This window comes from Oenanthe melanoleuca, chromosome 25, assembly GCF_029582105.1.
Source record: "Oenanthe melanoleuca isolate GR-GAL-2019-014 chromosome 25, OMel1.0, whole genome shotgun sequence".
NCBI classification, from domain to species: domain Eukaryota; kingdom Metazoa; phylum Chordata; class Aves; order Passeriformes; family Muscicapidae; genus Oenanthe; species Oenanthe melanoleuca.
In genome coordinates, this window is record NC_079358.1 from 5,236,182 (window position 1) to 5,251,472 (window position 15,291).

The following is a 15,291-nucleotide window of genomic DNA, read 5'->3' on the forward strand; positions in this document are numbered from 1 at the left end:
TCTGTCTCACCTGTCTCTCACCTGTCCCAGGTGTATCTCGCTTGTCTCTCTCACCTGTCCTGTCTGTATCTCACCTCTCACCTGTCTCACCTCTACCTCACCTGTCCTGTCTGTATCTCACCTGTCTCACCTCTCTGTCTCTCACCTGTCTCTCACCTTTCTCTCGCCTCTCTCACCTGTCTCTCACCTCTCACCTGTCTCTCGCCTCTCTCACCTGTACCTCACCTCTCTCACCTGTATCTTACCTCTCTCACCTGTATCTCACCTGTCTCTCACCTGTCTCTCACCTGTCTCTCACCTGTATCTCACCTGTCTCTCACCTGTCTCACCTGTATCTCACCTGTCTCTCACCTGTCTCTCGCCTGTCTCTCACCTGTCTCTCACCTGTCTCTCACCTGTATCTCACCTGTCTCACCTGTCTCACCTGTCTCTCACCTGTATCTCACCTGTTTCACCTGTATCTCACCTGTCTCTCGCCTGTCTCTCACCTGTCTCTCACCTGTCTCTCACCTGTCTCTCACCTGTCCCTCACCTGTCTCTCACCTGTCTCTCACCTCTCTCTCACCTGTACCTCACCTGTCTCTCACCCGTCTCTCACCTGTGTCTCCCTCACCTGTCTCTCACCCGTCTCTCACCTGTCTCACCCGTCTCTCACCTGTATCTCACCTGTCTCACCTGTCTCTACCTCTCACCTGTCTCTCACCTCTCTCACCTGTCTCACCTGTCTCACCTGTCTCTCACCTCTCACCTGCCGGCAGGTGTGGGGCCGCCCCGTTCCCCTCCCCGCGGCGGTGGCCGGGGGCCAGGTGCGCGTGCGGCGCCGGGGGGGGCAGCGCCAGGTGCTGCTGCCCTGGGCGGGGCTGCAGGTGAGCCTGGCAGGTGACGGCGCCGCCACCGTGACGGCGACAGCGGCGGCCACCAGGGGGCTCTGCGGGGCCTGCGCCGGGCAGCGCACCTGCGGGACAGGTGAGGGAGGGAGGAGCACCTTTGAGACAGGTGAGGGCTGTGGGAGAGGCTCAGGTGAGTCTCAGGTGTGCCCCAGGTGGGAGTGGGAGGTACCAGATGTCCCTCAGGTGTTCCCAGATGTGCCCAGGTGTCCCCTAGATGTCCCCCAGCTGTGCCCAGGTGTCCCCAGGTGTGCCCAGATATCCCCAAGTGTGTGCCCAGGTGTGTCCAGGTGTCCCCCAGGTATCCCCAGGTGTCCCCTAGATGTCCCCAGGTGTCCCCCAGGGGTCCCCAGGTGTGCTCAGGTGTCCCCAGGTGTGTCCAGGTGTCCCCCAGGGGTCCCCAGGTGTGTCCAGGTGTCCCCCAGGGGTCCCCAGGTATCCCCAGGTGTCCCCCAGGGGTCCCCAGGTGTCCCCCAGGTGTCCCCAGGTGTGCTCAGGTGTCCCCCAGGTGTGTCCAGGTGTCCCCAGGTGTCCCCAGGTGTCCCCAGGTGTCCCCTAGAAGTGCCACCACTGTCCCCCAGGTGTCCCCAAGGTGTCCCCAGGTGTGTCCCTTACTCCCTCAGGTGTCCCCAGGTGTGCCCAGGTGTCCCCCAGGTGTCCCCAGGTGTCCCCCAGGTGTTCCCAGGTGTCCCCCAGGTGTTCCCAGGTGTCCCCAGGTGTCCCCAGGTGTGTCCCCAGGTGTGCTCAGGTGTCCCCCAGGTGTCCCCCAGGTGTCCACACCCAGATGTCCCCAGGTGTCCCCAGGTGTCCCCAGGTGTGCTCAGGTGTGCCCCTTCACCTGAACAGGAGGGTCCCGGACACTCCCCCCTCCCCTCCCCTCCCCCCACCTGTGTCCGGGCCCCTCCCCCAACCCCTCCCCCCTCTCTCTCTCTGTCTCTCCCCTCCCCCCTCCCCCCAGCCCCTCCCCCCGCCCCCCGCCCCTCCCCCCCCTCCCCAGGTACCTGCCAGGTGTGGCCGCGGCGCTTCCGCACCTTCGACGGCGCGGGGGGGGCGCGGGGGGGGCGCTGCCCCTCCCCCCTCCTGCTGGCCCGCGCCTGCGCCCCTCCCCCCGCCCGCGGCGCCCCTCCCCCCCCCCCCGCGCTGGAGGTGGCGCTGGGGGGAGGGGCGGTGACGGTGACACTGGGACGGCGCAGGTGGCACCTGGAGGGGGGGCGAGCACAGGTGAGGGGGGAGGGGGGAGGAGGGTGATGGAGGCGGGTGGGGGAGGGGAGGAGGAGGAGGAGGGGGAGGAAAGGAAGGAGGAAGATGATGGAGATGGATGGAGGAAGAGGAGGAGGAGGGAGAGGGAGAGGAGGAGGAAGAAGAGGAGAACGGACAGGAAGCTTGAGAGGAGGAGGAAGAATAAGTGGGGGAAGAGGAAGAGGAGGAGGAAGATGATGGACGGGGATGATGGATGAAGGAAAAGGATGAGGATGGAGGAAGAGGAGGAAGAGGAGGAAGAGGAAAAAGGAAAGGGAGAGGAAGAGGAGGGAGGAGAAAGAGGAGAAGGAAGAGCAAGGGGAGGTGATGAAGATGATGGAGGGGATGAGGGATGAAGGAAATGGATGAGGACTGAGGAGGAAGAGGAAGATGATGGGGGGATGGACGGGTGGGTGGAAAGGATTGGGGAGATGGAGATGATGAGGATGATGATGGATGAAGGATGGATGGAGATGATGATGAAGATTGGATGAAGGATGGATGGATTAGGGCGGTGATGACGATGATGATGATGATGGTGATGAAGATGGAGAAGGTTGGATGAAGGATGGATGATGATGACGATGAAGGATGGGATGGAGATGATGATGATGATGATGAAGATTCGATGAAGGATGGATGAAGATGATGATGGTGATGATGATGATGATGGAGAAAATTGGATGAAGGATGACAACTATGATGATGGTGATGACGATGATGGATGAAGTGGAAGGAGATGATGATGATGATGGAGAAGGTTGGATGAAGGATGGATGATGATGATGATGGATGGACAAAGATGATGATGATGATGATGGATGAAGGATGGATGATGATGATGGATGAAGGATGATGATGATGACGATGAAGATTTGATGAAGGATGGATGGATGATGATGACGATGGATGAAGGATGATGATGATGATGATGATGATGAAGATGGAGAAGGTTGGATGAAGGATGATGATGACGATGAAGGATGGGTGGAGATGATGATGATGATGACGATGGATGAAGGATGATGATGACGATGATGATGATGATGATGATGATGATGATGATGATGATGAAGGCTCCATGCCCCTCCCCCAGCTGGACGGCGCCGCCCTCCCGCTGCCCTTCTGCCTCCCGGACGGCTCCGCCTGCGTTGGCCACGCCCCCGTCCCTGGCCACGCCCCCGGCCCCGCCCCCGGCCACGCCCTGCTGCTGCTGACCCCCGACCTGCGCGTGGCCGCCGGGCCCGGGGACACCCTGGAGGTGACCGTGAGCCACCGGCTGCGCAACCGGACCTGCGGCCTGTGCGGGGACTTCGACGGCAACGCCGGCAACGACCTCGGGGACAGCGGCAGTGACCACAGGAGTGACCGCGGGGACACCGGGAGTGACCACAGGGACAGCGGGAGTGACCACAAGGACAGCGGGAGGTGTCCCCAGGGACGCTGCCGTGAGTGGACACAGGACAGGGACACGGGGTGGGGACAATTGGGGTGTTCCAGGACTTCGATGTGACCTCCCTGTGTCCGTCCTTGACCTCAGTGTCCGTCCTTGACCTTTGTGTCCACCCTGTGTCCATTCCCATGTCCATCCTTGACCTCACTGTCCCTCCCCGTGTCCGTCCATGACCTCAGTGTCCACCTGTGTCCATTCCCATGTCCATCCTTGACCTCAGTGTCCCTCCCCGTGTCCATCCTTTACCTCAGTGTCCACCTGTGTCCATTCCCATGTCCATCCTTGACCACATCCACCCGTAACCTTCCAGTGTCCATCCTTGACCTCCCCGTGTCCATCCTTGACCTGTGTCCATCCCAGTGTCCATGACCTTCGTCCATCCACGACCTGTGTCCATCCCCATGTCCCAGTGTCCATCCCCAGTGTCCACTCTGACCAGTGTCCATCCCGGTGTCCATCCCCAGTGTCCACTCTGACCAGTGTCCATCCCAGTGTCCATCCTGGTGTCCATCCAGTGTCCACTCTGACCAGTGTCCATCCCAGTGTCCATCCTGGTGTCCATCCAGTGTTCACTCTGACCCGTGTCCATCCCGGTGTCCATCCCAGTGTCCATCCCAGTGTCCACTCTGTCCAGTGTCCATCCCAGTGTCCATCCCAGTGTCCATCCCAGTGTCCACCCCAGTGTCCACTCTGACCCGTGTCCATCCCAGTGTCCACTCTGTCCAGTGTCCATCCCAGTGTCCATCCCGGTGTCCATCCCAGTGTCCACCCCCAGTGTCCACTCTGACCCGTGTCCATCCCAGTGTCCACCCCCAGTGTCCATCCCAGTGTCCATCCCAGTGTCCACCCCCAGTGTCCATCCCAGTGTCCATCCCGGTGTCCATCCTGGTGTCCATCCAGTGTCCACTCTGACCCGTGTCCATCCCGGTGTCCATCCCAGTGTCCATCCCAGTGTCCACTCTGACCCGTGTCCATCCCAGTGTCCATCCCAGTGTCCATCCCAGTGTCCACTCTGACCAGTGTCCATCCCAGTGTCCATCCCAGTGTCCACTCTGACCCGTGTCCATCCCGGTGTCCATCCCAGTGTCTATCCCAGTGTCCATCCCAGTGTCCACTCTGTCCAGTGTCCACCCAGTGTCCATCCCAGTGTCCATCCCAGTGTCCATCCCAGTGTCCACTCTGACCCGTGTCCATCCCAGTGTCCATCCCAGTGTCCATCCAGTGTCCACTCTGACCCGTGTCCACCCCCAGTGTCCACTCTGACCTGTGTCCATCCCAGTGTCCATCCCAGTGCCCACTCTGACCCGTGTCCACCCCAGTGTCCACTCTGACCCGTGTCCATCCAGTGTCCATCCCAGTGTCCATCCCAGTGTCCATCCCAGTGTCCACTCTGACCCGTGTCCATCCCAGCGTCCATCCCAGTGTCCACTCTGACCCGTGTCCATCCCAGTGTCCATCCCAGTGTCCATCCCGGTGTCCATCCCAGTGTCCATCCCAGTGTCCATCCCAGTGTCCACTCTGACCCGTGTCCATCCCAGTGTCCATCCCAGTGTCCACCCCAGTGTCCACTCTGACCCGTGTCCATCCCAGTGTCCACTCTGACCAGTGTCCATCCCAGTGTCCATCCCGGTGTCCATCCCAGTGTCCATCCCAGTGTCCATCTCCCCGTGTCCATCCCGGTGTCCATCCCAGTGTCCATCCCAGTGTCCACCCAGTGTCCACTCTGACCCGTGTCCACCCCGCAGCCCCCTCGTGCCCTCCGGCCGCTGTCGCCGCCCCTCGGCCGCCGCGGGACCTGCACGGAGGTGAGGGGACACGGGGGGAGGTGACGATGGTGACGGTGGGGGGGGGATGAAGGTGACGAGGATGGGATGAGGATGATGAAGATGGCGGTGGGATGAAGATGATGAAGATGGCGGTGGGATGAAGATGATGGGGGTTGTTGTGGGATGGGGGAGGGATGAAGGTGACGATGATGATGGGGGTGGTGGGATGAAGGTGACGATGATGGGATGAAGATGATGATGAAGAGGATGGGATGATGATGATGAAGATGATGATGAAGATGATGGGGGTGGTTGTGGGATGGGGGAGGGATGAAGGTGACGATGATGATGATGGGGGTGGTGGGATGAGGGTGACGATGATGGGATGAAGATGATGATGAAGAGGATGGGATGATGATGATGAAGATGATGGGGGTGGTGGGATGAAGATGATGATGATGGGATGATGATGATGAAGATGATGATAATGATGGCGGTGGGATGAAGATGATGGGGGCGGTTGTGGGATGATGGAGGGATGAAGGTGATGATGATGAAGGTGAGGGTGGGGGGATAAAGGTGACAATATGGGATGAAGATGATGATGATGATGAGGATGGGATGATGATGATGATAACGATGGCGGTGGGATGAAGATGGTGGGGGTGGTGGGATGAAGGTGACAAAATGGGACGAAGATGATGAGGATGGGATGATGATGATGATGATGGGATGAAGATGATGATGATGGGATGATGATGATGATGGGATGATGATGGGATGATGGGATGATGATGATGAGGATGGGATGATGATGATGATGATGGGATGATGATGATGATGGGATGATGATGATGAGGATGGGATGAAGATGATGATGATGGGATAATTATGATGATGATGGGATGATGATGAAGATGATGATAACGATGGCAGTGGGATGAAGATGATGGGGGTGGTTCTGGGATGATGGAGGGATGAGGGTGACGATGATGGGATGAAGATGACGATGATGGGATGATGATGAGGATGAGGATGATGGTGATGATGATGGGATGAAGATGATGATGATGATGATGATGGTGACAATGATGGTGGCCACAGAGTGACCCCCACCCCGTGTCCCCCCCACCCAGGTCGCCTGCTGGAACCACTGGGAGCACTGGGAGCGCCCCTCAGAGCACCACTGGGAGCACTGGGAGCACCACTGGGAGCACTGGGAGGACTGGGAGCACCACTGGGAGGACTGGGAGCACCACTGGGAGCACTGGGAGGACTGGGAGGACTGGGTGGGCCACTGGGAGGAGCCCTGGGGGGGCCACTGGGAGGACTGGGGGGGCCACTGGGAGCACTGGGGGGGCCACTGGGGGGACTGGGAGGAGCCCTGGGGGGGCCACTGGGAGCACTGGGAGCACTGGGAGCCCCGCTGGCGCCCGGGGCCGTCCTGGGGCCAGCACTGGGGCCGTGAGCTGGGCTGGGGACAATAAAGCCGTGAAGCCACCGGTGGCTGTCACTGGTGTCACCTGCGCTGGGACTGGGAGGGACTGGGAGGGACTGGGAGGGACTGGGAGAGGTGTGGGGACACCAGGTCTGCCCACAGACTGCAGTGAGGGAATTTTGGGGGTTCCAGGAGATTTTGGGGGGTCCCAAATGTCCTTTGGGGGGGTCTCAAGTGTTTGGGGATGTCTGGAGGTGCCACCCCGAGGTGCTGGGGGGGGTCCCAAAATTTTTGGGGACACCTGTGAGATCTCAGGTGTGGGGACACCAGGTCTGCCCACAGACTGCAGTGAGGGAATTTTGGGGAATTTTGGGGGTTCCAGGAGATTTTGGGGGGTCCCAAATGTCCTTTGGGGGGGTCTCAAGTGTTTGGGGATGTCTGGAGGTGCCACCCCGAGGTGCTGGGGGGGGTCCCAAAATTTTTGGGGACACCTGTGTGATCTCAGGTGTGGGGACACCAGGTCTACCCACAGACTGCCATGAGGGAATTTTGGGGAATTTTGGGGGTTCCAGGAGATTTTGGGGGTCCCAAATGTCCTTTGGGGGGGTCTCAAGTGTTTGGGGCTGTCTGGAGGTGCCACCCCCAAGTGCTGGGGGGGGGTCCCAAAATTTTTGGGGACACCTGTGTGATCTCAGGTGTGGGGACACCAGGTCTACCCATTGGCTGCTGTAAGGGAATTTTGGGGGTTTCAGGAGGTTTTGGGGGGTCCCAAATGTCCTTTGGGGGTCTCAAGTGTTTGGGACTGTCTGGAGGTGCCACCCCCAGGTGCTGGGGGGGGGGTCTCAGATATTTTGGGGACACCAGGTCTGCTGTGGAGGGACCCCACTGTCCCCAAATGTCCCCAAGCCCACAAACCCACGCGCCAGGCCCAGTTTTTAACCCTTTATTGGCAGTGCCACCGTCTGTCCCCTCCCCCCTGCAGGCGGTGCCACCTCCCCCCGTCCCGGTGTCACCGATGTCACCCGGGGGGGGTGGGGGACACTCAGATCTTGCCAGGGAAGGTCCCCTCCTCACGGGCCTCGTCCCACGCCGTCACCTGGGGGGACATGGGGACATGTGGGGTTGGGGACACCTTGGGGACACCTTGGGGACACCTTGGGTACACCTTGGGGACACCCTGGGGACACTGAGAACCATGGGGACATTGTGGGGACACCCTGGGGACATTAAAGGGACACCTTGGGGACACCCTGGGGACACTGAGAACCTTGGGGACATTGTGGGGACACCCTGGGGACATTAAAGGGACACCTTGGGGACACTGAGAACCTTGGGGACATTGTGGGGACAGCTCAGGGACATCTTGGGGACACGGTGGGGGCCCTGTGGAGAGACCTTGAAGGATTTGGGGACACCTTGGGGACATTAAAGACCATGGGGACACTCTGGGGACAACTTGGGGACATTAAAGGGACACCTGGGGGCCTCTGGGACACCTTGGGGACACCCTGAGAGCCCATGGGGACACCCTGGGGACACTTAGGGACATTAAACGGACCCTGAAGGACTTTGGGGACGGACACCTTGGGGACACCATGGGGACACTCTAAGAACTCTCAGGACCACCCTGGTAGCCCATGGGGACACTTGGGGACACTCTGGGGACTCCTGATGATCCTTGGGGACACCTTGGGGACACTGGCAGGACCCTTGGGGACACTGGTGACCCTTGGGGACACTGGTGACCCTTGGGGACACTCTGGTGCCTCCTGATGAGCCCTGGTGACCCAGGTGACCCCTGGGGACACTCGGGTGACACCCAGGTGAACCCAGTGACCCCGGTGACACTCGGTGTCCCCAGGTGACCCAGGTGATGACCCCAGGTGACCCTGGTGACACTTGGGGACACCCAGGGCCAGCACTCACCCAGGCCGTGGGGCACAGGGACCCAGGTGACCCCCATGACCCCAGGTGACCCCAGGTGACACTTGGGGACACCCAGGGCCAGCATTCACCCAGGCCGTGGGGCACAGGGACCCAGGTGACACTCAGTGACACCCAGGTGACACTTGGGGACACCCAGGGCCAGCACTCACCCAGGCCGTGGGGCACAGGGACCCAGGTGACACTCAGTGACACCCAGGTGACACTTGGGGACACCCAGGGCCAGCACTCACCCAGGCCGTGGGGCACAGGGACCCAGGTGACACTCAGTGACACCCAGGTGACAGTTGGGGACACTTGGGGCCAGCACTCACCCAGGCCGTGGGGCACAGGGACCCAGGTGACACTCAGTGACACCCAGGTGACCCCAGGTGACACTTGGGGACACTTGGGGCCAGCACTCACCCAGGCCGTGGGGCACAGGGACCCAGGTGACACCCAGGTGACCCCCAGGTGACCCCAGGTGACACTTGGGGACACTTGGGGCCAGCACTCACCCAGGCTGTGGGGCACAGGGACCCGGGTGACCCCCATGACCCCAGGTGACACTCAGTGACCCCAGGTGACCCCAGGTGACACTTGGGGACACTTGGGGCCAGCACTCACCCAGGCCGTGGGGCACAGGGACCCAGGTGACACTCAGTGACCCCAGGTGACCCCAGGTGACCCCAGGTGACACTTGGGGACACTTGGGGCCAGCACTCACCCAGGCCGTGGGGCACAGGCTCTTGTAGACACGGAAGTACCACTGGCACGGGGCGGCGTCGGCACCGCGGGCGGCCATGGCGCGCTGGCAGCGCTGGAAATCTGGGACACAGGGGACAGTGAGGGACACTGGGGACACTGGGGACAGTGAGGGACAGTGGGGACACAGGGGACAGTGAGGGACACTGGGGACAGTGAGGGACAGCGGGGACAGTGTCCCACTGGCACCGCGGGCGGCCATGGCGCGCTGGCAGCGCTGGAAATCTGGGACAGGACAGGGACAGTGAGGGACAGTGAGGGACTCTGGGGACACTGGGGACAGAGAGGACACTGGGGACAGCAGGGACACTGGGGACAGTGAGGGACAGTGGGGACATTGGGGACAGCAGGGACACTGGGGACACAGGGGACAGCAGGGACACTGGGGACAGTGAGGGACACTGGGGACACTGGGGACAGTGAGGGACACTGGGGACAGTGGGGACAGCAGGGACACTGGGGACAGTGAGGGACAGCAGGGACACTGGGGACACTGGGGACACTGGGGACATTGAGGGACAGAGGGGACACTGGGGACAGTGAGGGACACTGGGGACAGCAGGGACACTGGGGACACTGGGGACAGTGAGGGACACTGGGGATATTGGGGACATTGGGGACACTGGGGACAGTGAGGGACAGAGGGGACAGTGAGGGACAGAGAGGACAGTGAGGGACAGCAGGGACAGTGAGGGACACTGGGGACAGTGGGGACAGTGAGGGACACTGGGGACAGTGAGGGGATTTGGGACATTGGGGACAGAGGACACAGTGGGGAAGTGGGGACATTGAAGGGATTGCTGGGATTTGGGGACATTTGGGGACACTGGGGACAGTGAGGGACAGTGGGAACAGTGAGGGACACTGGGGATGTTGGGGACATTGGAGATTTGGGGGGACACTGGGGACATCGAAGGCACTGGGGACACCGGGGGGATTTTTTTGGGAATTCTGGGGATTCTGGGGTTTTTCGGGGTGCCCAGGTGTGTTTCAGGGTTACCCAGGTGTGTTTTTGGGATCCCCAGGTGTATTTTTGGTTACCCAGGTCTGTTTTTGGGGTTACCCAGGTGTGATTTTGGGGTTTTTCAGGGTTCCCAGGTGTGATTTTGGGGGTTCCCCAGGTGTGTTTTGGGGGTTTTTTGGGCTCCCAGGTGTGTATTTGGGATCCCCAGGTGTATTTTTTGGATCCCCAGGTGTGTTTTTGGGATCCCCAGGTGTGTTTTTGGGATCCCCAGGTGTGTATTTTGGATCCCCAGATGTGTTTTTGGGATCCCCAGGTGTGTTTCAGGTGCCCCAGGTGTGTTTTTGGGGTTTTTTGGATCCCCAGGTGTGTTTATTTTCCTTACCCAGGTAGTTCTGCCAGCAGTTGCGGGTCTGGTTCTGGTTGGGGTTAGTTACCCAGGTGTGATTTTGGGATTTTTCAGGGTTACCCAGGTGTGTTTTTGGGATCCCCAGGTGTGTTTCAGGTCCCCCAGGTGTGTTTCAGTATCCCCAGGTGTGTGTTTTTCCTTACCCAGGTAGTTCTGCCAGCAGTTGCGGGTCTGGTTCTGGTTGGGGTTAGTTACCCAGGTGAGTTTTGGGTGTTACCCAGGTGTGATTTTGGGGTTCCCCAGGTTCCCCAGGTGTGTATTTTGGTCCCCCAGGTGTGTTTCAGGATCCCCAGGTGTGTTTTTTTCCTTACCCAGGTAGTTCTGCCAGCAGTTGCGGGTCTGGTTCTGGTTGGGGTTAGTTACCCAGGTGAGTTTTGGGTGTTACCCAGGTGTATTTTTGGGGTTCCCCAGGTTCCCCAGGTGTGTATTTTGGGCTCCCAGGTGTATTTTTGGATCCCCAGGTGTGTTTCAGGTCCCCCAGGTGTGTTTTTCTCGTTTCCCAGGTAGTTCTGCCAGCAGTTGTGGGTCTGGTTCTGGCTGGGGTTAGTTACCCAGGTGAGTTTTGGGTGTTACCCAGGTGTATTTTTGGGGTTCCCAAGGTTCCCCAGGTGTATTTTTTGGGCTCCCAGGTGTGTTTTTGGATCCCCAGGTGTGTGTTTTTCCTTACCCAGGTAGTTCTGCCAGCAGTTGCGGGTCTGGTTCTGGTTGGGGTTAGTTACCCAGGTGAGTTTTGGGTGTTCCCCAGGTGTGATTTTGGGATCCCCAGGTGTATTTTTTGGGCTCCCAGGTGTATTTTGGATCCCCAGGTGTGTGTTTTTCCTTACCCAGGTAGTTCTGCCAGCAGTTGCGGGTCTGGTTCTGGTTGGGGTTAGTTACCCAGGTGTGTTTTTGGGTGTTACCCAGGTGTGATTTTGGGGTTCCCCAGGTGTATTTTTTGGGCTCCCAGGTGTGTTTCAGGTCCCCCAGGTGTGTTGTTTTCCTTACCCAGGTAGTTCTGCCAGCAGTTGCGGGTCTGGTTCTGGTTGGGGTTAGTTACCCAGGTGAGTTTTGGGTGTTCCCCAGGTGTGTATTTTGGAACCCCAGGTGTATTTTTGGATCCCCAGGTGTGTTTCAGGATCCCCAGGTGTGTTTTTTTCCTTACCCAGGTAGTTCTGCCAGCAGTTGCGGGTCTGGTTCTGGTTGGGGTTAGTTACCCAGGTGAGTTTTGGGTGTTACCCAGGTGTGATTTTGGGGTTCCCCAGGTTCCCCAGGTGTATTTTTTGGGCTCCCAGGTGTGTTTCAGGATCCCCAGGTGTGTTTCAGGATCCCCAGGTGTGTGTTTTTCCTTACCCAGGTAGTTCTGCCAGCAGTTGCGGGTCTGGTTCTGGTTGGGGTTAGTTACCCAGGTGAGTTTTGGGGGTTCCCCAGGTTCCCCAGGTGTATTTTTGGTGTTCCCCAGGTGTGTTTTTGGGCTCCCAGGTGTGTTTCAGGTCCCCCAGGTGTGTTTCAGGATCCCCAGGTGTGTTTTTCCTTACCCAGGTAGTTCTGCCAGCAGTTGCGGGTCTGGTTCTGGTTGGGGTTAGTTACCCAGGTGAGTTTTGGGGGTTCCCCAGGTTCCCCAGGTGTATTTTTGGGGTTCCCCAGGTTCCCCAGGTGTATTTTTTGGGCTCCCAGGTGTGTTTCAGGTCCCCCAGGTGTGTTTTTCCTTACCCAGGTAGTTCTGCCAGCAGTTGCGGGTCTGGTTCTGGTTGGGGAAGCGGCTGTCGAACGGCGCCGTCTTGTAGCGCCCCAGCTTGGCCTTGATGTCCTCAGCCATCCCGAGCTCCTAATTAGGGAAACCTCGTTAGGGAAACCTCGTTAGGGAAACCTCGTTAGGGAAACCTCGTTAGGGAAACCTCGTTAGGGAAACCTCGTCAGGGAAACCTCGTTAACCACCCCCTGCTGCTGGTAATTAACACCCTGCCCCGGTTAACTGAGCCCAGGGGGCGTTAATTGCTCCAAAAACGGCGGGAAATGGAGATTTGGGGGGTTTGGGAGAAAAAATTGTTAATTAGGGTAATTAGCAGCTAATTAAGTAGCTAGGCACCTGATTAATGCTCAGCCAATTAACTGTTAACTTTGTTAATTAGCCCATTAAATTATTAATTAATCCCACCTTGCAATGTGAAAATGTGAAAACAAGAAATATCATTGCTATGCTAATTAACAATTAATTGTTTAATTAGCAGGCTGACCAACAGCTAATCAGTCAGCTGGCACTGTGCAGGGTTAATTAATCAATCTCCAATGGTAATTAGTTCATTACCAGGCTAATTAATCCCGCCCTGCAATGGAAAACAAGAGAATAAAAACAGTAAAAATTGAAAAGTCATCAATGATGGTAATTAGCAGCTAATTAATTAGTAACCACACTGAGAGACATGTAATTACTCAGCTAACAAGGTGGAGAATTAATTAATAAGCCTCTAATAATAATTAGTTGATCAACAGGTTAATTAATCCCTAGAATTAGTTATTAATTAGTTAATTAATCCCCAGAATGACAAATAAAACTGAAACTAATAAAAACCCTTTAAAGCTCATTAATTATCCTAATTAACACCCAGTTAATGAGCTGGCAGCCTGGTTGCCACCTAACCAATTAACAAACAGCTCACTGGATTAATTGATAAAGCCCTGAGGATAATTAATAAACTAATGGGTTAATTAATCCATCCTGGAAGGCAAAACTGGCCTGAGACAATTAAAAATTGCATTAGAAAACCTAATTTGGCTAATTAACCTCTAATTAGCTAATTAACAGGCTGGCCAACACCTCATTTAATTAATGAGCAAACCATGAGATCTGTAATTAATTAATTAATTAATCAGGGGATTTATTAATCCTCCCCTGCAATGAGACACATTAACAGAATTATAGAATTAAAGAATAATTAACCAGGCTAATTAGCACCCACTAATTAATCAGCTCTCTCAAGGACTAATTAGGACCTTCCTGGGTTTAATTAGCCCAGCCTGGATTAATTAATCTCTGAGTGAAAATTAAGGGAATAAAATGGAGGCAAAGCCAACAGAAACAGCACTGGGTAGTAATTAATAGTAATTAATGTGCTAATTAACACTCTGATAATTAATTAACACTCCTGAGGACTAATTAAGGCCCTCCCATTATCAATTAGCCTATCCTGGCTTAATTAACCCTGTGCTGGGTTAATTAATTACACCCTGAAGTGAAAAGTGAGAGAATAAAATGGGGATAAAGGTGACAATTAATAAATTAACAGCTCATTAATGATGCTAATTAGCACTCCATTAATTACAAGACATTGCTAATTACTAATTTGGGTGCCTCTGTAATTAATTACAGCTCACAATTATTAATTGCTTCCCTGAGCAATATTAGTATTAAAACGCATTAAGGAGAATATTTGCTACAATCAATTAAAACTCCTGAAATTAATTATTCCAATTAACCCTCAATTAACTCAGCAATTAATTAATGAGCAGCCCCAGGGTTAACTGGGTTAATTAACACACCCCAGGGTTAATGAAACCCCCAGGGAGAGACCTCTGGGGCAGTTATTAATTAATTAATAATTAATACAATTACAATTACAATTCTGAATTAATTACTGAGGTTATTAATTGCTAATTGGCACACCCTGGATATCCCAGTTTGAACCAGTTCAAACCAGTCCATCCCAATAACCCCTCCCAGTTCATCCCAGTAACTCCCAGTTCATCCCAGTAAGGCCCAGACCCATCCCAGTATCGCCTCCCAGTGCTCCCAGTTCAAACCAGTAACCTCCCACTCCCTTCCCAAAAACTCCCAGTTCATCCCAGACCCTTCCCAGTAACCCCCAGCACCCTCCCAGTCCCTCCCAGTTTATCCCAGTTCCTCCCAGTCTCTCCCAGCGCGGCCTAACCCGACCCCAGCGTCCCCCCCGACCCCCTCAGTCGCCCTCCCAGCCCTCCCAGTGCTCCCAGTTGCCCCAGTTTGCCCTCCCAGTGCTCCCAGTCCCTCCCAGTTGCCCTCCCAGTGCTCCCAGTTGCCTCCCAGTCCCTCCCAGTTCTCCCAGTACGTCCCGGTCCTCAAAGTCACTTTCACCCGCGCCCGCCGCTCGCCGGAACCAACGAGTCACGCGGGAAGCGCCAGAGCGTCGCCGGAAATGACGTCACTAAAACCACAGAGCGCCCCTTTCAGGCCAGAGCGTCTCGTCTCGGAGGAAAAATGGCGGCGGAGCCCGCCGGGATCGCCCGGAAATGGCGCCAAAACGCTGCGCGCCGCCACAAAAAATCCCGTTGGATCCCAAAATCCCCGTTTTTATCGGAAAATCCCCGATTTTTGTCCCAAAATGCCCATTTTTACCCCAAAAATCCCCTCAGGAGCCTCCTCGCGGCGCTCTGAGGGCACTTCCGCCCGGAACGGGGCGCGGCCTCAGCGTCGGGAGCGGACGGCGCATGCGCGGGG

At 56.6% G+C, this 15,291-nt stretch overlaps 1 protein-coding gene and 1 long non-coding RNA gene across 2 annotated transcripts; one reads left to right on the forward strand and one right to left on the reverse strand.

Moving 5' to 3' along the window:
* The first annotated feature begins 3,508 nt into the window (after positions 1-3,508).
* On the forward strand, positions 3,509-6,594 carry LOC130263015 (uncharacterized). Its single transcript, XR_008842271.1, has 3 exons — positions 3,509-3,574; positions 5,325-5,384; positions 6,482-6,594. It is a non-coding gene; the product is annotated as an uncharacterized LOC130263015 (long non-coding RNA).
* A 1,181-nt stretch (positions 6,595-7,775) lies between these two features.
* Positions 7,776-12,657, reverse strand: LOC130262909 (cytochrome c oxidase subunit 6B1). Its single transcript, XM_056510416.1, has 3 exons — positions 12,531-12,657; positions 9,434-9,534; positions 7,776-7,879 (listed from the first exon to the last, which is right to left on the reverse strand). The coding sequence occupies exons 1-3, from the start codon at positions 12,634-12,636 to the stop codon at positions 7,826-7,828; spliced, it is 261 nt and encodes an 86-aa protein (XP_056366391.1). The 5' UTR covers positions 12,637-12,657; the 3' UTR covers positions 7,776-7,825.
* Between the last annotated feature and the right edge of the window lie 2,634 nt (positions 12,658-15,291).